At 43.4% G+C, this 24,839-nt stretch overlaps 1 protein-coding gene across 6 annotated transcripts in view; it reads right to left on the bottom strand.

The window, feature by feature from the left end:
• Positions 1–1,481: 1,481 nt before the first annotated feature.
• Positions 1,482–24,839, bottom strand: part of ERCC8 (ERCC excision repair 8, CSA ubiquitin ligase complex subunit) — an 88,756-nt gene continuing 65,398 nt past the window's right edge. For 5 of the 6 annotated variants that reach the window (XM_061618743.1, XM_061618733.1, XM_061618782.1 and 2 more), the window contains 3 exons: positions 15,341–15,538; positions 3,734–3,820; positions 1,482–1,576 (listed from right to left, as the gene is read on the bottom strand). In XM_061618743.1, coding sequence (XP_061474727.1) covers positions 1,520–1,576; positions 3,734–3,820; positions 15,341–15,538 — 342 coding nt within the window. In that variant the 3' untranslated portion in view covers positions 1,482–1,519. The remainder of the gene's footprint in view (positions 1,577–3,733; positions 3,821–15,340; positions 15,539–24,839) is intronic. The other variant, XM_061618763.1, reaches the window with a different exon arrangement.

Raw genomic sequence — 24,839 nt, forward strand, 5'->3', positions numbered from 1 at the left:
GAACTTTCCTTTCTCATGTTTGTCAATTACGCTTTAGTATTACTTCTGCGCATTACTTCCTGTGCACTGACTGTCATGACAATACAAAATCAGCAAATAGTCCCTGAAACATAACCAAGCCTATGAACTGATTTTGAAATGTAAACAAACTGATTGTTAAACTTATTGTACACTGAGAGCTTCCCAAAACAGAAACATTTCAAGCTTATATCAAAAGGTCCTTAAATACAGGAGTTGTTTTTAATGTTCAATGTTTTTAATTTTTGTAAACCGCCCAGAGAGCTTTGGCTATGGGGTGGTATATAAATGTAATAAACAAACAAACAAAGTTGTCATCTTGAGTTGTTGTGAGATATGGTTAACCATGATACTACTTGAGAAGAAACCTGGAGGGTACTGTGTTTTATAAAAACTCATTTTTCTACTATAAATAATATTTTGGAGCTTTAATTGTTTTAGATTTGAACTATGCCAGATGCCAGGCCTTCAAGAGAACAAGTAAAGGCCTGGGGGCAAAATGGCTAGTGAACTGTAACTCTTGCCAGCTGATCACCTATAGGCTCAAAGCACTATTCCTTACAGAGGAGTGGGGAACTTGTGGCACTCCAAATGTTGCTAACTACAACTGCCATCAGCCCTAGCAAGCATAATCAATGACCAGGGAAGATAAGAGTTGTAGTTCAACAACATCTGGAGGGCCAAAGGTTTCTCACACCTGCCTTAAGATCTGCAGGAGTTCCCAGACAATTTGCTTTGCCTTGGAACATCCTTAGTAATATCTTGGGTTAAGGGTGAAGAATCTGTGGCCCTTCAGATTTTTTAAAGTTTTTTTATTTAACTTCTCATTGATTTTATAGGATAAACAACAAAAGAAATTATAAAACCAAGATCCCGGCATCCACTTTCCTCCCTCCCTCCCCATATCCGTGAGATTGAGTTACAAAATTCAACCATGTATATCACGCCAGAGTTGCCCACGCAGTCAGTGGTTGTAGGCTGTGCCGGTTATTATTCTAGAAATGTCTTTCAGATGTTGGTGGTTTACAACTTCCATCAGCCACAGCCAGCAAAGCCAATGGTCAGGGATGATGGGAACTGGAGTCCAGTAACACCTGGAGGGCCACAGGTTCCCCAGACTTGCCTTATGTGGTGGATGAAGGGAACTCATGCCCTGGAATTATGTTCTCCAGCAGGCCGGTTCTGCTTTTTATGGAAGAGAATAAGGAAAAAGGAGGGGTATTCCCACTTTTTAACTGAATTATTGCTTTGGATTGAATTAGGGAATGAGAATATGAAAAGTCAAATAGAACATAAACTCTGGTATTGTTTTAAAAAGGAAAAAGTACACAGTAGAAAAAAAACCCCAAACACAACTGTTTGAGGGAAATCTCACCATTTGCAGTTTAGATGCAAAAACCTGGAAAAAAGTTAAGTTGGTTCTGGAACAGTTCGCCAATATCATTTATTCAGAAAACAGTGTGCATGAGTGAAAGTTTTATTACAACAGCTTATTAAGAATTCATCCGTCATCATCACTGCCACTCCATGCATCTTCATAAGCAGGATTTAAGCATTGCTGAGGTTGCAATTGAAAAAGAAAACAAAATCACAATGTTAGGATGTTAACTTGTAAATGGATGCAGTCTACATCAATTCCCTGACTGAAGCAGCTAGAAAAAGGTCTGTTAAAACTGTGGAAAGTGTTGCATGCCATATCTATGACTGGCACTTCTGCATATTCTGTTTCTCCAAATGAGTAAAGACAGGCTCATGACCAAGGATAGGTAGGAGCCAGTTGTGTGGACTGGTCCAAAGCCTTTTAATCAAACCCTTCCTTTCAGGTGAGATGGCAGGCTGCTAGCTGTAAGAGCTGGAAAAATGCTTCATCCCAGCATTGCTTGTGGTATTTTAATATGGCTTTAGTTTGGCCTCCTGTGCAAGAAAAGCAGGGAGACTGGAAGTCTAATACAAAAAAGTACCTAAAGGTTTAAATTGGTCATCTCAAGGGAGGTATTGTTGTGTCATGTATAGAGGACGTAGTTTGGAGAATGTGATCCCATCAAGCCCATAGTACAATACTGTGCCACAAGAGAAATGTGAAGTATTCTGGCAGGCTACCCTGTTGATTATCGCCTTGGCCCATCTATAGGAAATATACCATCTTATGTACCACATTGTTACCAGTTCAGTAATGGAATGCTCTTTGAAGTCTTTCTTTAAAAAGATATAAAAACCTCAGGCTTCAAGGACCATGTTGTTCAAATGTTGTAGTCCCAACCTGACTGCAGTCCTATTCATTGCTCAGATCTGCTCTCCATAGGTGAATCACTTTGCTCCTGAACATCTAGTTCCAGCACAAGAACCAAGAGTCTGACTTGTTATCTGCCCCCCCCCAAACTTTTCTTTCACTGTCTCCAGGTCTTGCCCCTGTGGACCCCTGCTTGTTGAATTGGAGATTCTTACTACAACTACTCAAAAGTCCTTGTATGGGCTCCCTCTTGCTTTCTTCACTGTCTCCTCCTAATCCAGGAATTTTAACGCACCCCCATTTTATTTCTTCAGGAACAGTCCATTGGGGTCCAGGAAAGGTATCAATTGCTCCCTATCCTAGAGGTCCTTTACCTGCACACTGAAGCCTCCACATCTGCTCCCTCTTCCTATCTTTGAGCATGCGTGTGACTGAATTTTAGATCTGTTTGGGGGACTGTTTGCTTCCTCCTTTGCCCTCCCATTTTATGGATTCATTCTTCCTCCTCTTTCTTGCTTGTTTTTGTATATTGTGTGTGTGTTGATTGAGTCATTGCTAGAAGAAATCCATAGCTTTTCTGCATTGTGGTAATGAATGTGTATATTTAAACTGTGTGTTCAACAAATGTTATCTCTGTTTTGGAAAAGACCTGTTTGAGTGTAAGCTACTGGGTAAATCTGTGAAGACATGCTGTTACTACAGTTCAAAGATCCTAATATACAAGACTCTTAGAAGACATGTACGTGAAACCCAATCCATTGAGGAGGCTTATTAACAGGTATAAGGCCATACCCAGAGCTTGGAAAAGTTACTTTTTTGAACTAGAACTCCCATCAGCCCCAGCCAGCATGGCCACTGGATTGGGCTGATGGGAGTTGTAGTTCAAAAAAAGTAACTTTCCCAAGCTCTGGCCATATCCTCAAAAAGTGCACCATAGCAGCGAAACACAACTGTGGGATTTCAGCCAGTAATTTCAGTTCTGTATGTGTTTTATTTTGTATCTTAACTTCTCAAGACATTTACATTTTTCTGACAAGGAAAAGCTAAATGAAGAAGGAAGGGAGGGTTATCCAAATTGGGATTAGATGCCCAGCACTGTTTAAAAAAAAAGTGGGGAATAAATATCTTGCCCATGCCTGGAATGCATGTGATTCCTTACATTTAACACTGAGTCACACAATCCCATAACCTGGGCCCATACTACACTGCTTGTTAACTGTCATCCAGTACTGATATGATGATTCTGCAGAGGTACACTATATATCAGGCCTTGCGCTACAGCCACATAAACATAATGGATACTGGGTTTAGGCTTGTGGAGCTACAATCTGTCACCCCACCCATGCCAGTGACAAATCTTTTCTACAATGGCTTTGTTGCTCACTGAAGAAACCTGCAGGCATTTCTTCCTTTATTATCACATACACAAGACATCCCTTGTCTATATATGCTCTAGTTGGATAGCTCTACTGAAAAGCTATTTACCTTTTCAGAAGTATCATCAGACTCTGTCTCTCTCAGAGATGGTACCCAGGCAAGGATATTGCCATCTCTCCCACTACTATAAAGTTCCTGCCATGAACGAATAAATAAAAAGTCACAGAGCAGTTACTGCATACTGAAGAAGGTAAGCTTGAGACAAAATGTAAATAGGAAAATGTAACATCTGGGAAAAGGAACTAAAGCATTCATACTGAAATCTTCCCCCAGTCCCAGCAACTTCAACAGGATTAATAGTGATCCGAAGTGTTTCTATACCCAAGTCCCACTGAACCTACTCCCACTAAGTGCATTTAAGGCTGCATCTTCAGATGCTAGGAAGTCACACTGAAGCCAAGCGCAAGAGTTCTATTCACATACCACATAAAACCAATATACTTGCACTGAGGCTGTAGAAGAGGGGATTACAGAATTAATTCTGCATAAAAATATAAAGTAACTTTAGTATAGCTCCTAAATTACAATTTTCATAACGCATAAATGTATTTTTTTGTAATTTTATTTCTTTAATACCAAGATATGATTTTAGCTTATTGCATTATCTATTTCCATTTACTTCAACTTACCTACTTATTTAAAGCATTTAACCTCCCCCCTGCACCATTTAGCCAAAAAAGGCTTTCAGGGTGTCTCACAAATCAAGAAAACATGATTATTTCATCTCACTTCTGAATGTATTTATCTTATTCCATTTCACTTCTGAACCATGTTTTACTAAGGCCAAAAGAATGCACTTATTTCAATCAGTAGAGTAATCCGTTGTTCATGTTCTGGTGACTTCCCGCCTGGCCTACTGTAATGTGCTATATGTGGGGCTGCCCTTGAAGATGGTCCGGAGGTTGCAGCTAGTGTAGAATGTGGCTGATAGGCAGGGTAAGTGGGGCAGCCCAATGGGACCACATGTCACCGGTCCTGAAAGCACTGCACTGGCTGCCAGTGAGCTACTGAGTCCAATTCAATGTGTTATTACAAGCGGACAAAGCCCTAAATGGCTTGGGACCTGTTCCTGGCAACCTGAAGATCACTGATGAAATTAGAATGTTTTTAATTGTAATTTGCGATATTTTAAATGGTTCTGGTATATTTTCCTTTTTCTTGTTAAATTGTTTTATTTATGTTTGCTGCCCTGTGCTCCTTCGGGAGGAAAGGTGGGATATAAATTCAATAAATAAATAATAAACTAAATCTTCATTAACTAGGAGTTAATTTATGACCAAGGCTAGGAATCTAGAACACGCTTATTTTAAAGGCAACTTTGGTTCTGGTGTATTAGTGTAATGGGGAGGAAAGGGGAAAGAAACTGTTACAGGAAAAGAGAATATAAAATGGACCATTGGTCTCACCTGAAGGGTGGTTTCCTCAGGTATCATGACATCAGGTGGGTAGTAGTGCCGCCAAGTGTCCAGAGGCAGGAATGCAGGAGTCAAGACTTGGGCTGCTCCATCCAGCTTGACCCCATTCCATTCCAGACAAACTGTACACTGGATCCGGACATCTCTCTTCAGACAGAACATGCTTAGAGAAAAATGCAAGGAGCAGCAAACATAGTAATGCACTTCTTGACAGAAAATATGCATAAACAGTAAAAACATCAAGAACAGCCTTAGCAGTAACACAACTTATGTAGTAAGTAACACAGGTGATGCAACCTAACCCTAGTGGATAAAAATAGGTTCAAGAGAAATTAGAGAATAGTAAAAAAAATTATCTGCAGACTAGCTAGGCAGCCGCCCTCAGCAATGAGGGCCCTGATGGTATGAAACCTGGGGAAATGACCCTTCAGGTGAGACCAATGGTCCATTTCCCCCAGGTAGGATACCATCAGGTGGGATGTACCAAAGCAGTCCCAGCAGGGTGGGCCTAGGCTGCCTAAAATGATGATAGTACCTGCTGCAGAATGAGGCATCTGCTGAGGCCAAACAATCTACTTTATAGGGTCTAATAAAGGTATTAAGAGTAGACTACACAGCTGCCTTACAAATATCTGCAGTGGGTGCGTTGGTTGCGAAGGCAACCATAGTGGCTTCCAACCTCGTAGAGTGGGCTGTGATGTACTGAGGCACTGGTATCCAAAGAGACTCATAGGCCAGGGTAATGCAAGCCCGCAACCAATGAGAAAGCATTGAGCTAGTGACCTTCTTCTCCAATGTCCTTGGATGAAACGAGACAAAAAGAAATTCAGATAGATGTATGTCCTGGGTCCTGGACAGGAAGACCTTAAGGGCTCGACGTATGTCCAGGGTGTGCCAGGCCTTTTCCAGGGGATGAGCCAGGTGAGGGCAAAATGATATCCTGACTACAATGAAAGACAGAAGAAACCTTAGGCTGAAATGTAAAGTTTGGACGCAACTTCACAGAGTCATTGTGGAAGATGCAAAGATGGCGTGCAGTGGACAAGGCTGCCAAATCTGATACCCTCCAGGCTGAAGTAAATGCCACAAGAAACAGAACCTTGTACAAGAGCAAATGTAACGATGCAGAATTGAGAGGCTCAAAAGGATGCTGTAATGCTTGAAGGACTTTTGGAAGGCTCCAGGAAGGAAATTGATGGAACACAGGGGGTGACAGGAGAGAAGCCCTTCTCAGGAAATGCTTGACGAAGGGGTGTGTTCCCAGAGAAGGCTGGTCCATTCATGTGGACAGAATGGACAAGATGGCTGAGGCTTGCCTGCACAGGGTATTAGGCTTCAGTCCCATCAAGAGACCTGCATGAAGAAAATCAAGTAGATGATTAATGTTAGCCCTGGAGGAATGAAGTTGCTGTTTAAAACATCATGCAGCAAAGGCTGACCATGTGGCTTGATATATGTAGCCTGTGGAAGGCCTTCTAGAGGCCAAAATGGTAGATATAACATCTGTAGAGCGCCCTGAATGCTTCAAGTGGCTCTGTTCAACACCCAGGCTGTCAGACTCAGCCAATCGGGGTCCGGATGATGAACTGGACCTTGAGATAGCAGTTCTTGTGACGATGGTAGACGCCACGGTTCCTGGGTCGAGATAGCCAGCAGATCTGAAAACCATGGCCTGCGTGGCCAATAAGGGGCCAGGAGAACAATCCGTGCATGTCCCAGATGTATCTTCCTGATCGTGCGTGCCAGCAGAGGAACCAGCAGGAATGCATAAAGTATTCCTCTTGGCCAAGAGGTTGTCAATGTGTTGATTGCTTCAGCACCCTGTTGATGGTATTGGGCAAAGAACCTTGAAAGTTGGGCATTCTGAGACAAGGCGAAGAGATCACTGATGAAGAGACCGAATCGACAATGAGGTTGACAGAATACCATGGGATGCAATTTCCACTCCCAAGGAAGAACCCGTTGTCTTCAGAGCCAGTCTGCTGCTATATTGAGGTTGCCGCTGGGATGCTCTGCTCTCAAGGAATGCAGATGATGTTTGGCCCAGTTGAAGATGAGAGTCTATTCCACCTGGAGGGCCCTCAACCATGTGCCCCCTTGAAGGTTCAAATGCGCCTTCATACTGATGTTGTCAGTACAAATGAGGATGTTGATCAGATGGAGCCTTGGGTGAAAGTGGAGGAGGGCCAGACGCACTGTTTGTAACTTCAGCAAGTTTATGCTGAGGCGTTGCTCGGAAGCCGGCCACTGGCCTTGAACAAAGACGGAATTGCAATAGGCAGCTCTCCCCAGGAGACTGGCATCGGTTGTAATCAGTATCCTCTCAGGTTCTCTGAAGGGAGTTCTTTTCTGCAGATTTCTGGCCACCATCCACCAAAGAAACAATGCCCTCAGACAAGGTGAGAGATGTACCCTCCTGTGTCTGGAGCTGGCAATGTCCAGCTGAAAAGGTAGCAAAACCCACTGGAGTGGTTGGGTATGGTGGAGAGCCCAAGGGACAATGTGAATGGAAGAAATGAGGAGTCCCAGGGCGTTGGCTAGAATCATCACATCCTCCATCCTTCTGGTCATCAGGTGGTGAGCGGTGTGAAGGGTGGCAGCTATTCTCTCTTGGGACAGGAACACCATTGCACAAGATGTGTCTAAAATGGCATCCAGGTGCTGAAGACGCTGTGTCGGAATCAGGTGGCTTTTCTCCAAGTTCACAAGGAAGCTGTGTTCCTTCAAGGCACTGAGGATGAGGCGTACATGGGTGGATGCCTGGGACCTGGAGTGCACCCTCACCAGGAGGTCATCCAGGTAGGGGTAGATGTGGATCCCCTGGAGCCAAAGGTACACAACCAGAGCAACCATCAGCTTCATGAACACCCTCGGCACTAACAAGAGACCAAACGGAAGGGCCCAATACTGGAAGTGAGCATGGTCGTAGGTGAACCTCAGGAATTTTTGGTGGTTGGGCAGAATGGAAACATGCTTCCTTCAGATCTATAGAAGCAAAAATGTCCCCCTCCTGAAATGCCTCCACAGTTGACGCTAGGGACTCCATCTTGAAGAGTCAATGCCTGACAAAGGTGTTGAAAAATTTAAGATCCAGGATCACCCTCCATGAAAGGTCTTTTTGGGCACTGTGAAGACACCTGAGTAGAATTTGGTGGGATCCACCAGCTCTATTGTGCCTATAGAGGCAGCAAATGGCTTATGGCCTCTGTCATCACTGCCTGCCTCTCAGGAGAGATGGAGAGGGAGGATGATAGGAACCTTTGAGGAGCAAACCCCCAGAACTCTATCAAGTAACCTTGATTCACAGTATCTCACACTCATGCATCCATTGTTATATGTCTCCAGGCTCTGGCAAAATGTAGACGTCTGCCACCTACTGGGATGGCGTCAGTATCGGCGCTGCTGATGCCCTCCATATCCAGCGGCTGGAGTATGCCTCCAGCATCCAGAGAATTGATTCTGCTTGCGACCAAAGAATCGCTGTCTGTTCTAGTAGCCTCTCGAGGACCAAAAGTCACGGCCCCAACCTGCAGGCCGTGAAGACCGAAAGGACTGCTGGTATGGGTAATGCGACCATCTGCGGGCGGTTCTGCAATTGTCTTGTTTAGTAGTGGCTAACACGGGCTTCCTCTTATCCTTGGGGTCAATGAGCACAGCCTTGAGGGCCTCATCCCCAAACAAGAGGGAACCAGAACAGGGAGCCATGGCAAGGTTGATATGAGCGGTGTTGTCCACATCCCAGTGGCATAGCCAGAGGGTGCAGTGAGCCATCCCCCCTACGGACATGGCCTTAGCAGCAAATTGCGTTGCGTCATGTGATGCATCCGTTACAAATGCTGCAGCCTTGTGTAGCTTGACCAGGGTCCGGCGCAATCTGGCATGGTCAGTCTCTGGGTTATCAAGTAACTCATTAAGCCACATCATCAAGCCTCTGGTGATTAGGGAGGCCACGCAGGAAGCTCGAATTGTATATGCCGAAGCTTTGTGGGTTCTTTGAAGAGTGAAGTCCAGTCTCCGTTCAGATGGGTCTTTGAATTGCGAATCACCTTCCTTGGGAAGAAGAGATCCGAAAACAAGAGCAGAAATAGGCCCATCCACTGAAGGAACTTTCAAAAAGGTCATGAGGTTGGGGGTCTAGTGAATAAAATTTGTTAGCAAACGCTATCACATGACATGCCTGAAGAGGATGACCCCATTCCTCTTTCGCCATTTTATTGAGAGAGTCAGGCACTGGGAAAGAATAAACTGAAAACCTGGGAGCTTTCAGTACTTTTGCCCCCTTGACTGGAGCCAATGAGGTTTCAGCTATGGGCCCCTCAAGACCCAGAGTACTTAAGGCTTTGCGGAATAAGGCAAGATCGTCTGCCTGGACTTATCAGGAGGAGCTGCAGACTGAGAGGTACTGCTGCAGGGGTGAGACTGCTGGGGCTATCAAGGGCAAGCTTCTCCATCTGCCTTGCCCCACCCCTCTGCCTGGACCTTATAAGGAGGAGCTGCAGTCTGTGGTGGGACCATCAGGGAGCAAGCGTTTCCACCTGCTTTGCTCCCTCACCCCTGCTCTTAGTTACATTTTTCTGGGGACTGTCCTTTACCAGGAAGATGAATGCTTTTGGTTTTTAGCCATCGTTGCTTTTTAGAAATGCTAGGATTTTGTTGGCTTGAATTTTTGTAAATTGTGTTGTTTTTATTTGCATTTTGTATTGTGTTTTTCTATTTGTGTGTAAGCCGCCCTGGGGGCCTTTCTGGCCAAAAGGCAGCCTAGAAATAAACCATAACATAACATAACATAACATAACATAACATAACATAACATAACATAGTCTGAAGAATCAAACAGACAATGTGAGCGCTGTCCCTCTGCATCCGACTCCCCGCTCCATTCTGCTTCCTCCCCTTCTGGGGTGATGAAGGGATTGAGTGGATCAGCCTCAGCTTCAGGGGCATGATGGGCCCTACTTCTGGTGAAGTCAAAGGGGTTAGGAGACAAAGCCCGTTGTTGTTCTGGACCAACCTCACATGACGGTGAGGGTCGTGTCTGATGTGTAGGCCTTTGAATCTCAGAGGAGATGGAACCAAGCAGCGCATCTCTGAATTGGGAGAGAAATGCCTGGTTCAAAAGCAGACCTTGCAAAGGAGAGGCATATGCCAGAGGATCGAAAGACAGCTGAGGCTGTGGTGGAGCTGCGGAAAGCCCAGGCTGCTCAGGCGTTGGGGTTTGGAGTTGTGAAGGGAGAACTCCCTGGCGAGGGGGTACCACAGGAGGCTGCTCTGGGAAACCTTCAAATTCTTCCTCCAAAGACTCAGCAGGTGAATGGATAGCGGCTTCCAGGCTCTGTTGGTTGTTAGCCGAAGCAACACGTGAAGACGGAAATTTAATGAGCTCATCTGTCAGCTGTCTGTTTAGCAGAAAGAAGTGACTTCTTTGTATATTTGGAAGGGGCGTGCTTGGAAGGCCTATGCTTAGATGACTTGGCTGTATGCACGGCCTGCATTGTTGGTGGCTGAGAAGGGACTAGCGGCTGCACATCACTGATGAGCTGTGGTCCTGTAATTAATTCTCTAGGTGCAGCGGAAGGTAGCTCAGCCATGGTAAGGACGTACGCTGTACAGGGGAGCAGTACCAGGCAAGATATAAATAGTCCAGTGAAGGCGTTCAATCATGTCACACATGTACAGACTGCAGGATGCGGTGGGCAAGCAATCAACACACACACAGGTAGAGGGGTGTGGTGAATCGAGGGAGGCCAGTAGAACATGGTCATGGCAGAGGGGAGTGGTATGACCTCAAAGCAGCCAACTCTTCACACACAGATAGAGGAATGCAGTGGATTGAGGGTGGCCAGTAGAACGTGCCCATGGTAGAGAGGAGCGGTATGACCTCAAAGCAGCTAACTCCTTCCTTTTACTTTTTCGTTCTTCCCTTTTTTATTTTATTTCTATAAATTATGACTCCTTATTACTTCTTCCTTCTTTATTGCTCCTTCCTCTTCTTCTCTGTTGTGCTTGTCCCCTTAATTCCCCTGTTTGTCCCTTATCTAAGGAGGGGGGAGTAAACACAAGGAGGCCAGCGACAGATAGTCAGGGACAAATAGCGAGACCAGGGATAGAGAAGGAAAAAAGATGGAGGAATGACAGCCAAAATGGTGACTGGAGAAAAAGAGTGGGGGGAAAGCAATCCAAAATGGCCACCTATGGGAGGAAGACATGACCAAAAATGGCAGAATACAAAATGGTGGCTCTATAGTGCCAGCAAAATATGGCATGAGGCAGTAGCTGCGACCTTCTAAAGCCGCCTAAAGCAGCCTGGGGAAAGGAAACTGTCATTTGAATGGCTCCAGAGACAGGTGGGGCAGGGCAGAACAGCTGCTGTGAGCAGACGAGGCGGGGGAGATCAGAGAGTTGCTGTGAGCTTGTATGGAGCTGCGAAAGGGCGGCAGCCAGTGAGCTCTAAAGTAGGCGGGAACTGCTGCCGGAGATGGAACTGCTGCCGCAAAAGGGCGGCAGGCAGGAGAAGGAGCCACAGCTGCGAGCTCCAACAGAGGCAGGAGATGGGGCTGCAACCATGAGCCCCCGGTGAGGCGGGAGCCGCTGCTGCAAAAGGACAGCAGGCAGGAGAGGCGGGAGCCACTGCCACAAAAGGACAGCGGGCAAGGGCTAGAGCCGCAGGCACGAGCTCCAAGGCAGTCAGGAGCCGCTGCCATGAAAGGAAGGCAAAGGGAAGAGACAGCTGGGGCTGCAGCCTCAGGGCCGGGGCTAGCAACCATTGGAGCCACAATAGCAAGCTCCAAGAAACCAGAGTAGGGGGAATGGGGCCGCGATATGAGCTGCGGAGGAAAAGGCTGGGCGAGTTGAAGGAACGAGCTCTGAGGGGAAAGGCTGAGACTCTGAGGAATGGGTGGGAACGGGAAGGAAAAGTTGGAATGGGAAGACCCACCAGCCCTAGCAGACTCCTAACCCAGGGAGAAACACCCCCTGAAAATAAAACAATTTCTTTTCTTTTTTTAAAACACACATAAAATGTACAAACAAAAGAGAAAAGACAAATACTGAAGAAAAGAACTAACAAGAACAACAAGGAACAAACTCACAGAGCTAAGACTAAAGGATCCAACCTAGGACAAAGGCAGGAATGGAATGGGGTCAAGCCGGATGGAGCAGCTGAAGTCTTGACTCCGGCATTCCTGCCTTTGGACACCAGGCGGTGCTACTACCCACCTGATGGTATGCTACCTGGGGAAAATAAAAAATGTTTTCTTCTGTCTTTGTACCAATGTTTCTTTCTTCAATGAGGACTTGGTTCCAAACCCAGTCTACACCATTTTTATGGAAGACAATTGGTACCTTTGTAACATATGAATCAGGAGTGAAAAATTTTGAGCCTCTCTATCTAGTTCTTGGGACTCTTCTGAAGCCACACCCACGCTGCAGGCTACAGCTCTCACTAGCCCTGCTCTGCACCCTGGATTCCTTTTGCCTGGATAGAATATCTCCTTGAATTGTAATAATGGCTCTTGCTTACCTAGTTAGAGAAGTGTGTGTGTCTACATAGAAACCTCTGACTTTTGCATACTTGGAATGTGGTCTACTGTACAAAATATACCCACGTTCATCACCGCGCTCTGCAGGTGAGGGCTTCCTGCAGATACCTTATCATCAGGAGGTCCGTTCCATACAACATAGGAAGCGGACCTGTAATGTTGTGGCACCTACCCTTTGGAATTCCCTCCCCTTAAATATCAGACAAGGTACTATCTCTGTTGTCTTTTTGGCGCCTACTGAAGACCTTCCTCTTTCAACACGCCTTTTATGTAAAAACCTTTTCCCAGTCTATATCTGTATTTTAATTGTTTTTAGAGATGTTTTGGTTTGAGATTTTTTTTTTAAAATATGTTTTAGTGTTTTATCAGTGTTGCTTATTGTCCTGGGCTCCCTTTGGGAGGAAAGGTAAGATATACATGTAATAATAAACAACATAAATAATATGTGTATATTGCTCTGCTCATTTTTCCTCTGACCACATTCATAATTGGCACGTGGCCCACAAAAGCCTGCCCCCAAGGGAATAAGGCTCTCAGGCTGAAAAAAAGGTTCCCCACCCTTGACATGAAGGAATCAAAACCAATCTGTAATCAATAGTTTATGCCATTTTAAGTAAGGTGTTTTTAAGGCAAGCATGGCAGGACTTCTTGGCTCTGCTGCACCAGGTGTGCTCAGGATCCCATTTTAGTTGCCATACAGAGCAGCTACAGCATTTCTTGAAAGAATTACATATCAATCTTTAAGTTTTACACTTGATTCTAAAGGTGTTGGGACAAGATAATTCTGAGAAAAGACTTTTTATAACAAGTCAATTTATTTCTAAATGGAGCATTACAGTTTTAGCAACCTTGCCTCTTTTCACATCATGATCTAAAAATGATTCCTCTGGAATCTGAATAAAGCTAAGCTGTTGCATGAACTCAAACCTCAATCAGGCAAATTGTGAGGGACGAGGAAAATTTTATTCAGGACAACAAACTCATAAATTTGTGTCAGCATAAATGTCACACTATGCTGTCAAACTTTCAACATGAAGGTTTCATATGTTTAATAGCTGTGTTGGTAGAAATTCCTTATCAAATGTACTTTGGTGGAAATTCCATATCAGGTGTACCTTGGAAGCACACAGAGCAGTTTAAAGATATATATTACGAAGGTTGGGGGAGTTTCACATATGTCCCACTAAGCAGTATAGGCACCTTGTGCTCACACTTGAGTAGCATTATGTGCCTTTGGCTGAACTTTAACACACACACACACACACACACACACATGTCTTTTCCCACTGAAAGCAACGCATTGCCATGATGGCTAAAACTTTTACTATAGTCATAGGCTATAAAAAAATTATGTACCCAGTTTAATCCCGCAAGATGATACCAGCTATTTAATTTTGTTAAAGACCCATGTATTTGGAGGGAACTGTACTGATAGGTGAAGGGGGACAAGGAATATTGTTTTAAATGGGAAATCATACCTCAATAGAGATACAATATATCAACTGATCAATGTCAGACAGCAGGCTAAATTAGATAGCAAGCTAAATTAACAAGAAAGTTTTAAAGTTCAAACCTACAATAAAATACTGCTGTCCAATTATTAAAAGTCTGTTTAGCAGGGATGGGAACCTCCAGCCTATGAACTGATTAGGACCCACCAGGCTTCCCCATTTGGCTCACCAGGTCATTTTGGCTAAGCATACCCACTTGCCAATCACATGACACCATAACGATATCAGGTGTGCACAGGTAAAAAGGCAGCTGGGCCAAAATGGGCTTCTGAAGCCCCACCAATCAGTTGGTTGTTGGTGTGTCGGAAGCCTCATATGCAGTACTTCTGAAGTCCCGAAGATCATCTGACTGCTGGGGTTTCAAAAGTGCTACACAATTGGCTTCTAAAGTGCCAAGGATCAGCTCATTATCGGAACTTCAAAGTAAAGCATAGGGCTCCTTCAAGCCCCTTGGCAGAGTCTTGTGTGACACTCTGAAGTCCTCACAATCAACTGATTGTTGGGGCTTCAATGCACAGTCAAGTGATTGACAGATAGGCAGCCCCTATCAAATTTGGTTTATGGGAGGTAGGAGAAGTAAGGATCTAGCTGCAGGATCCCGATCCCCACTCCTGAGGTTTGGGCTGAATGTAGATACTCCACTCTGCAAAGGTGAGGGACTCAGTGAGATGGTCTGCACTCATAGACTGGAATCTGATGGATCCCTAACTGCTCGAGGGAATTTTCCAGCTGACATGGCTGGCACTCCTCTTGAGGCCCTTGTGATATATGCAGAGCCATTTATATGACCGCTCCTGAGTGCTGTCACTGTGGCGCATGTAAGTCACCTTGGTACTCTAGCGACCTGTGTGGCGTGCAATGCATCTCACCTTTGCATCTCACCTTTTAAATACTGCTGTGCTGTAGAGGCAGAGGAATATGGCCAATTGGACATGATACTAGATGTATATTTTTAGGACCCACCCTATTTTTGCAATTGTACTTTGCTTTAAATTGTTTTAAGGTTGCATTTTATATTGTTGCAAGGTGCCCTGGGACCTCAAGGTGAAATGTGGGTAATACAATTATTATTAGGTCCAGATTAATACATCTTGTGCTACCCCTACATAAATCAGGCACACATTATTATTTTAAACACAACTAGTCTGATAAATGTCGTTAAACAGCCTAAAAATCAGCTAAAGCACTTACCTGAAAATTAGGTTGAAATACACAGCAGTCAATGGAACTATAATGTCCCCTAAGCATAGTTCTTAGATCTCCTGAGTAAACTGTATAAATAGCAATAGTGCTACTGTATGGCACAAACACAAATTCTGGACTGCAGCCATGAGAGACTGTGAATTTGAGTCCCTTTCTACTGTCATTGTACACCTTCCCATAATTCACCTGTAAAGATGCAAGATTTTAAAGTTAGTCCCAAAGGAGGTGTATGATGATGGTTCATTACATTTTTAAACCGCAACTCACTTCCTGCAACTATATTGACTGTATACAGCACACCCATACACCGTAGGATTCTATATAGTTTATATTTGACACTGTTGATGGTTCAGAATCATCTTGCTACTTTATAATGTTGGAACAAGGGGAGGAGGGAGGGGGAGGGGAGGGGAAGAGATTGGGTGGGTGGGCGCTGAGCAGAGGGGAAGCCCCTTTCCTTTCCAAAAGGAAAACATTGTGAACATTATCATTCTTTTTCAGGGTTTCCCCCACCCTTTTATTCTACAGCAGGCATATGTAGCCTCCCACCCAAATTTAAACCAAAGCTGTCCCGGGCCACATCCACTAAAGACCTTTATTTCACTTTAGACAGTCTTCTGCCAAAGAATCCTGGGAAGTGTAGTTAGTGAAGGGTGCTGAGAGTTGCTAGGAGATGCCCTGTTCCCCTCAGAGAGCTTCAGTCAGAGTGGTGGACTGTTAAACCACTCTGGCCACTGGAGTTCTGTCAGGGGAATAGGAGTCTCCTCTCAGCACCCTTCACAAACCACACTTCCCAGGATTCTTTGGGGGAAGCCATGACTGTCTAAAGTGGAATAAAGGTCTGGCGTGGGTGTGGCCCCCTGATTAGCCAAGCCAAGCAGCTGTGATTCTGGCTTTTAGAACACTGACAGTTGGTTCTTACTGAGCATGCCTGACATTATCATTGAGTTCAAGCCAAAATTTCTTAAATTAATTAAAACTCAGCCAGGCATTTTTTTTAACTTTTAAACTGCAGAATATGAAGGTAAGAGTATGGGGCAAGGTCAGTAATAGGATTACAGGTACTCTGTGAACATGGCTGATTTTTAATTAATTTCAACAAAATTATGAGAACTCTGACAGAAAAAAGTCCAAAGGGGTCTGCTTTCTCTCCATCTCTTTTTACACTTTGAACTCTCCATTCTCTCTGTTTTGTGTATCACCATGAAAATTGAGAGGGTTGTTAAGCAAGTGTTTCTGAGTTCAGGACTATAAGTTTTGTAAGGTTTTGTTTTGAAATGAGCTTATGGGAAACATCAGAATGGCATGGGGGGTATTTTCAATTTAACATTGTGGAATGCGAAAAATCCATGCTGACTATAGTATACAGCCACTCTTGTGGCTGTATAATTCAATATATTCCAAGAAAGGCAACCAAACCAGTATCAATTGGACTGAGTTCACTTGTGTATACTAAGCTTCATGTGGCTTTTTGATCACCAAGACATGTCAGTCTTTCAGCCTATGCATTCTTCTGAGCAAGAATATAGGTTTTCTAATATCTGGCTCTCTCTGGTATGATGGCCATTAATAGATATAATATTCTCCCTTATGGATATATCATATGGATGACATATGAGCCCTATTGTGCATGAAGGCACAAACTGCTTGGAAGCACACACTGCCCTACCACAAATGTCCCTGTGTGTCCAGAATGGTCCAGAAGCTATGGTTAATGCAGAATACTGTCTTGTCCTGATCTTGACAAGAGACATGAGGGGAACAATAAGTGTCTCAGCTCTGGTGACAAAGTGTCATGGTACCATCTCTGTGGGAAGGTAAATACTATCCATTTATTTAACTTATTAAAGCATCAGCTGCAACTGAAACAAGGGCACATCAAATACATTGTGTGCCAGGAGCTAAATTCAGGGGAATAATCTAGTAAAAAACTACAGCCGACAACCTGATTATTAGGGGTGATAGAATCATAGAATACTGGAGTTGGAAGGGGCCTATAAAGCCACTGAGTCCAAGCCCTCGCTCAATGCAGGAATCCAAATTAAAGCATACAGGTGGCTGTCCAGCTGCCTCTTTAATGCCTCCAGTGTTGGAGAGCCCATCACCTCCCTAGGTAATTGGTTCCATTGGCTTACCACTCTAACAGGAAGTTTTTCCTGATGTTTCCTGATGTTCATTCGAAATCTGGTTTCCTGCAACTTGAGCTCATTATTCTGTGTCCTGCACTCTGGGATGATTGAGAAGAGATCCTGGCCCTCCTCTGAGTGACAACCTTTCAAGTACTTGAAGTATGCTATCATATCTCTACTAATAAGGCTTTGTTTCCAGTTCCCTGATCATCCTCACTGCCCTCCTCTGAACCTGTTCCAGTTTGTCCACATCCTTCTTAAAGTGTGGTATCCCGAACTGGATGCAGTACTCAAGATGTGGCTTAACCACTGCTTAATAGAGGAGAACTAGTACTTCATGTGATTTGGAAACTATACTTCTGTTAATGCAGCCTAAAATAGCATTTGCCTTTTCTGCAGTCACATCACACTGTTGACTGATATTCCGCTTGTGATCAACAACAATCCCAAGATCCCTCTCGCATGTAGTATTGCAGAGCCAAGTATCCCCCATTTTATAACTGTGCATTTGGTTTCTTTTTCCTAGGTATATAACTTTGCACTTTGCACCTATCCCTGTTAAATTTCATTCTGTTGTTTTCAGCCCAGTGCTCCAGCCGATCAAAATTCACTTTGAATTTTGTTTCAGTCTTCCAGAGTATGTTATCCCTCCTGTAGAAATTTATTTTTCAGTTCTACTCCAGCTGTGCAACCTCGAGTGGCTGCAGAAAACTGCAACAAGAAACCCAGATTAGTCTCCAAGCTATCTTATTAGCTTTCAGTTCCTCATGGAAGAGACAGAGCTTGGGTGATTGGCTCTGGAAGCATGAAAGCCATGAGTTCACTCTGAGACTTAGCTGGAACAAGTTACTCACTTGTAATTTTATTAGATCATATTCACACAAAACATTTATTCCATTATTATTTCACTATAAACAGTCATGGCTTCCTCCACAGAATCTTGGGAAGTGTAGTCTGTGAAGGGTGCTGAGAGTTGTTAGGAGACTCCAATTCTCCTCACAGAGCTACAATTGTTAGAGTGGCTGAACTGTTAGTCCCTCTACCCAGAGTACTCTTCATGGAAGATTTAGGATTTAACAATATAATCGACCCCTTCAAGAACTTCAATTATGAAATGATAGAAATCAATTCCCAGAACTTGACACACAACATTAGAGAAATAGCCACCAATATGTGCAATGTAATCCAAGTACCTGAAAATCTGGGTTATGACCACTTAATCCTTAATTAGAATACAATTATAATACATATATAATTATAATACATATATAATTATAATACAACCTTGCAGCTGTATTTTGTAACACGAATGGATCAAATATGGTAAAAAATGTATGCTGAACTTTTATTTATGGATATGTTGGAAGAAAAAAATGAAGAGATGGTAACAATAGATTCAAATTATAGGATTAATTTGCCAACAACATCCACAATGGGATGGGCTCCTACTGGGAGGAAGGGTGGGATATAAATCTAATTAACAACAACAATAATGTCGATGACATTTTCCTGTTGAAGCAAGGCCACTGATGATACAAAAGGTCAAGAAAGGGAACCCAAAGTTGGGGGATCAAATGTAGAAAATTGGTAGAGCTTTCTAGCGATGATTAGGAAGAAGACAGTTCGAATGAATGCAGTTCATCTACTGAAGAAGGCAGACTCAAGGAAGAGCTTGCAGACATTGCTAATTTTTTTTAGAAACAAAGTTCACTAGTTCTTAAAGTAAAAGCTGTTTGCTGTCGCTTTGCAACTAGCAGTTGATGATGCACTGAGGTGCTTGACTTTTTGTAAAAGCACACTATATAATCAAGAAGCTAAGAAACCAAATAGTAACAGTCATTCTAAAAAAAGATAAAAAGGAAGATGCCCATCCTGGATTGGCCTACAAGTTGGCACTCAAATGTTGGAGTGATGATTGGAACCATGGGAATTTTGCCAAACATTGCAATATCAAACCATGATGTCCACATCAGTGATAATGACTGGATAACAATTTAGGACATGACAGCTGCTAAAATAGCGACCAAATGGCTTCAGTCTTAGCCTGGGTCTATGGGACATGGTTGAAGTGGCAGCTGAAATCTTAAAAGTAGCAAGTTTTCTAGTGAGTTATTAGGCCTGAAAAAATGTGAAAAATATGTTTTGTTATATTTGCAGCAATATACCTAGATCCTAGATCTCAGCTGCTGTTGTCTGACATGGTCATTTCATGTCAACAAGGGAAAGGATGAAGCCTGTCATTTGTGATGGCATGAATACAGAAACATCAGTTGACTCTAATCTGCATACTATACACCCAGAAAAAGATTATGATGACTTGGAATCCTTTCTTAAAGTAAGAGGCAACTTGAAGCAGCAAGTGTCATGGCCTTATGCATTCAATTAAACAAGATTGGTCCATTTCTGGACTCATCTGAGGCTAGGTCATAGAATAAAGATGTAAAGATTTTGAAATACTGGGAGACTCAGAATAAATCTAGATGTGAGAAGTACAAATCAGCTCAGATTGCCTTGTCATTGCCATCAACTTAAGTAAATGGACATTTTCAAATTTAAAGTTCATATTGTCGCTACAGAAATCCAATATAAAATTTATGGAGAATAAGGCCATCAGTTACTCCCAGCCATGCTGGCTATGTTTTGCTTCCACAGTTGGAAGCAGTATGCCTCTGAATACCAGTAGTTGGGAATCACAAGTAAAAGAGAGTATTGTTGCACTTAGGTTGTGCTTGCAGGTTTCCCGTAGACATGTACCTGGCTAGTTTGAGAACTGGAATGTAGACTAGATGGGCCTTTTTCTGATCTAGCAGGGCTTTTTGTATGTTCACTCTGCAAAAGATCATGATAAAAAATGTGTCTTATGTTTACATTTTCTCTCAAGAACCAGAACTTAGCCTGTTTTTTTGTGTGCCGAAGCAGTTTCTGAAGCTTTATTGGCCTGAACTGGAATCAAACTAGAACTACTGTTGAAGGTGAACCTGAATTAGAACTGAACCAAAGTAACTGGTAGTCTGACTCACTGGTTTTAAGGGCAACATTCAAAAAACGGTATCCCCCCAACTGCAGCCAGAAATGGGGCAATCTGTTATTCTACCTCAGCATACTCTACCACTTCATTCTGCTGCAAGTGTAAACCAGGGCTTCTTTCACACTGCACTGTATTCCCTTATTCTGATGATTTCTTATCTAGAAATTTGCACATTTTATTTGATCTTTCATATGATGTAAAAGCCAGTTCCAGAAATCTAGTGGACTATAATGCAAGTTTAGAGCTCATTTGCATGATAAATGATTCCAGAAATAATCCATTTGCAAGCTTGGGAACCTGGAAAATCATGGGAGCTTTGCACTAGCTGCAGCTGCTCACACGACAGGCATCCCAGCAAACAATGCGTTCCTTGCCCTTTAGGTGCGTGTCAATTCTTTTGCATGATGAAAATTATACTGGTATTCCAGCATAGGTGCAGGTAGCAGATTCCCCTTCTTCCGTTTCTGCCTCTTCCTCCTCATGTGGATTAATGTGTGTAGGGGGGGGGAATTCTGGAAGACATCTAGATGTACAACCAAGAAGCTTAGTGTGGCATACCCCATTCCCCGTCCCATAATTCTTGTCTCATACCACTGATTCATGGGGTGCTTATTGCTTTTGCAAACTGCTTGCCTAATACTGGAGTCGTGCTTCGAACAGAAAGCTCTGGTCAAGAATTTACAGGCTTGCTGACCCTGTATAGGAAGAAGCTTGTTTTTCTTGGCTGATGCTGACAGTGTTAGCGGTGGACCTTCAGAACCAGGTAGAACGTAATAGGCAGACGTACACAGGAGCGTAGTTTAAACAGAACTTTATTTGCTGCTCACAAACAAGTCCTTGAAACAGGTATAGACACTTACGCGGCGCAAGCACTTTCTGCAATACACTTCTCATTGACTTTTCTCCTCACACCCCCACACTAGCTGGAATCTCTAGCCCCATTTTATGGCCCTCTAGCAATTAGCAACAAATTCCTGCAGCTGTGTGATTGCTGTAACCTGAGCCTTGTTTCAGCTCACTCATGTCTCTTTAACTCTTTGTTCCCCTGCATCCTTGGGGATCAAAACCTATGCTACTTACTGCCTGTCAGCAAATGGTAACATTCCCCCATCTTTTGATTTCTAAGGAACGCATTACACATTTATACATATGTTTCACAGTTCATGTTACATATACAGATACATACATCATCTTAAGCCTAGAGCTGATATGATTCTTCTGTGATCGTCCTCAGGGAGAGGTTTTGTTAGCACATCAGCCAGCATTGCTTTTGTTTCACAATATCTTAAAGTGATTAGTCCTGTCTTTACACATTCTCGCACATGGTGAAACCTCGTACTGATATGCTTCGTGCGCTTGGTGTGACTTTCTGACTGCGCTAAAGCAATACATGCCTGATTGTCCTCATATAACACATATGGTTTTGCAACAGACATGGCTGCGTCTTTCATCAATAATTCATACCATCATAATTCTGTACAGGCATTTGAGAGGTTTATGTACTCGGCCTCTGTGCTTGAAACAGCAACCATAGTTTGTTTCCTACTATACCATGCTATAAGCGTCCCATTATACAGAATGGCTATTCCTGATATGGATTTCCGTGTTTTGCAGTCAGCAGCATGATCTGCGTCTGCATAGCAGACTAGATCACCCTCCTGTACAGGTGAGAAAAACAACTGTTTGTTAGCTGTGCCCCGTAGGTACCTTAACACCCTTTTTACTCCATTCCAGTCGTGTAAGGTTGGGTTCTCCACAGCTCTACTTAGGATGTGTACAGCAGTACTAATGTCTGGTCTAGTCACCTTGGCAATATACAATAACTTGCCAATGATGCATCTATATTGACACGGGTTTGCATATGCCTCATCACACTGCTCCCTCTGAAAACCAACTGCCATCGGAGTCCTGACTGGATTGCATTCTTGCATACCGTGGTCACGTAACATTTGCCAAATTTTCTGTTCTTGGTGCATAGATATACTACCATCAGTATGTCTGCACACTTCTGTGCCTAAATATTGTGCAACTGGTCCCAGACGTTTAATGTCTACATGACGTGCCAGTTCAGCGAATTTATCATCCTGTTCTGTAGTATCACAAACATATAAAATGTCGTCTACAAACACTAGACAGTAAGTGACTTTGTCACCCTGCTTACTGACATACAGACATGGGTCTGCCGTACTTCCTTTCAAGCTCATGGATTCTAGTACGGTGTTTAATTTGTCGTACCAGCATCTTGCACTCTGTTTTAATCCGTATATGGACTTGTGCAGCTTACAGACATGCATTGTGTGATCAGTAAACCCTTTGGGTTGTTCCATATACACATCTACCAAATCACCATACAGAAAGGCAGTGTTAATATCATAATGGAAAACATGCATATTGTACATGGCAGCAATTTTGAAAATCAACCGGATGGTCTCATGCCGTATGACTGGTGCAAATACTACGTCATAGTCCTCTCCCATTTGTTGGTGAAACCCCTTTGCCACCAGTCGTGCCCTATACCTTTGAATTGCACCTGCATTGTCACGCTTAATTTTATATATCCACCTGCAACCTAGTGCTTTCTTACCAGGTGGGAGCGTTTCTAATGTCCAGGTTTTGTTTTTCTTCATAGCCTCCATTTCCTCCCCCATGGCTGCTAGCCATTTTTCTTTTTTCGTTTCAGGCAGTGCTATTACTTCACTGTAGGTGGTTGGCTCTACCTGTTCGTGCCTGGTCATAAACTCTGCTGTTGTATTGGAGTTTTATGTTGCTTTTACAGTTGCAACTTTAAATCTATCTGGAGGTCGTCCCAGATTCGGTCTCTGAGACCTACGAGGTTGCTGTGGTTCTGTTTGCATACAGTTCTGCAACACCTCTCTTTCCTTTTCCTGTTTAATGGTTGGTTGGCTTTCCCTTACAGGATCTGGGAATGTGTGAGTGACATTGTTCTCAACATCCCATTCTTTGCTAGTACTAACGCTTCTGCTAACCATAACGTGCTGTTTCGCTGGAATCCACACACGGTAGGCTGAGGGCATTCCTGCATATCCGAGGAAATGACCCTTTACTGCTCTTTGGGCTAATTTTCCTGTTCTACGAGCCTTGGGTACATGCACCCAGCATGTAGCTCCAAACTGTTGGAGATGTGTGTGTTTGGGTTTTCTCCCATATAACATTTCATATGGTGTTGTATCCACAGCTATCGAGTATAACCTATTGAGTACATGGTTTGCATACATAGCTGCTTCTCCCCCAAAAGTTGATGCTAAATTACTGCCATACAGCATGGCGCGCATCATATTTTGCAAGTTTTTGTTACGGCGTTCCGCTGTCCCGTTCTGAGACGGTGCCCATGCGGCCGTTAGACAATGTTTTATTCTTTTCTCCTTAAGGAATCCCTGTAATGATTGTGAGAGGAATTCACCTCCTCTATCAGAATGCAGCTGTGCCACCTTAACAGAGTGTTTTCCTTCCACCCATTTGACAAAATGACGAATAAGCTTAGCTGCTTCTGCTTTAGTTTTGAGCAAGTAAACAAAACTATATCTCGTGAAATTATCCACCAGTACTAAATAATATCTGGCACCTCCCTTGGATTTATGGAATGGACCCGCTAAATCCATGCTTAGCAGTTCAAACGCCCTGCTCGCTTTGCAGTCGCTGCTTCTCTTTACCGGTGCAGCTTCTGCCTTTGTCTCTTTACAGATAGAACATTCTACAAATTCTTTGCAACATTTAAACTGAATATCAGCACTGTGTTTTGGCATTAACTGCAATGTTGAGAAACCAGCATGTCCCAGTTTCCTGTGGTAATCGTGAATACACCCATTGTGGGTAGGTATATTTAACACAGTTTTAACAGCAGCTACTTGAGATTGATCTATAACATACAGAGCATTACGTAAATGTTCCTTTGCTTGCACTTTTCCCAATCTGCTTATGGTGCAAGTCCCCTTTGAAAATGTTACATCATAATTCATACTGTTGAGTTTAGACACAGACATTATATTCATGTCCATTTGTGGAACATACAACACGTTCGACAGAGTAGTTTTTAGACAATGTACATAAACGGTGCCCCTCCCCAGTACCTCGTGTTTCGATCCATCAGCCAAAATGATTTGCTCACGTGTAGAAGAGAGCACTTCAAATTGTTCCTTTTTACTTGCGAGAAAATGAGTAGACCCAGAGTCGATCACCCAAACAGGGGAGTTTTCTCTGTCCTTCTTACTCGTGTCGCTTGCTACTACGCGTACAGACAAAAAGTCTTTTCCTTTCTCTGGTTTTCTTGTCATATCGCAGTCTTTACGCAGATGTTTCGTGGAACCACATC

The sequence above is a fragment of the Rhineura floridana genome, chromosome 1 (assembly GCF_030035675.1).
Source record: "Rhineura floridana isolate rRhiFlo1 chromosome 1, rRhiFlo1.hap2, whole genome shotgun sequence".
Taxonomy (NCBI): Eukaryota; Metazoa; Chordata; class Lepidosauria; order Squamata; family Rhineuridae; genus Rhineura; species Rhineura floridana.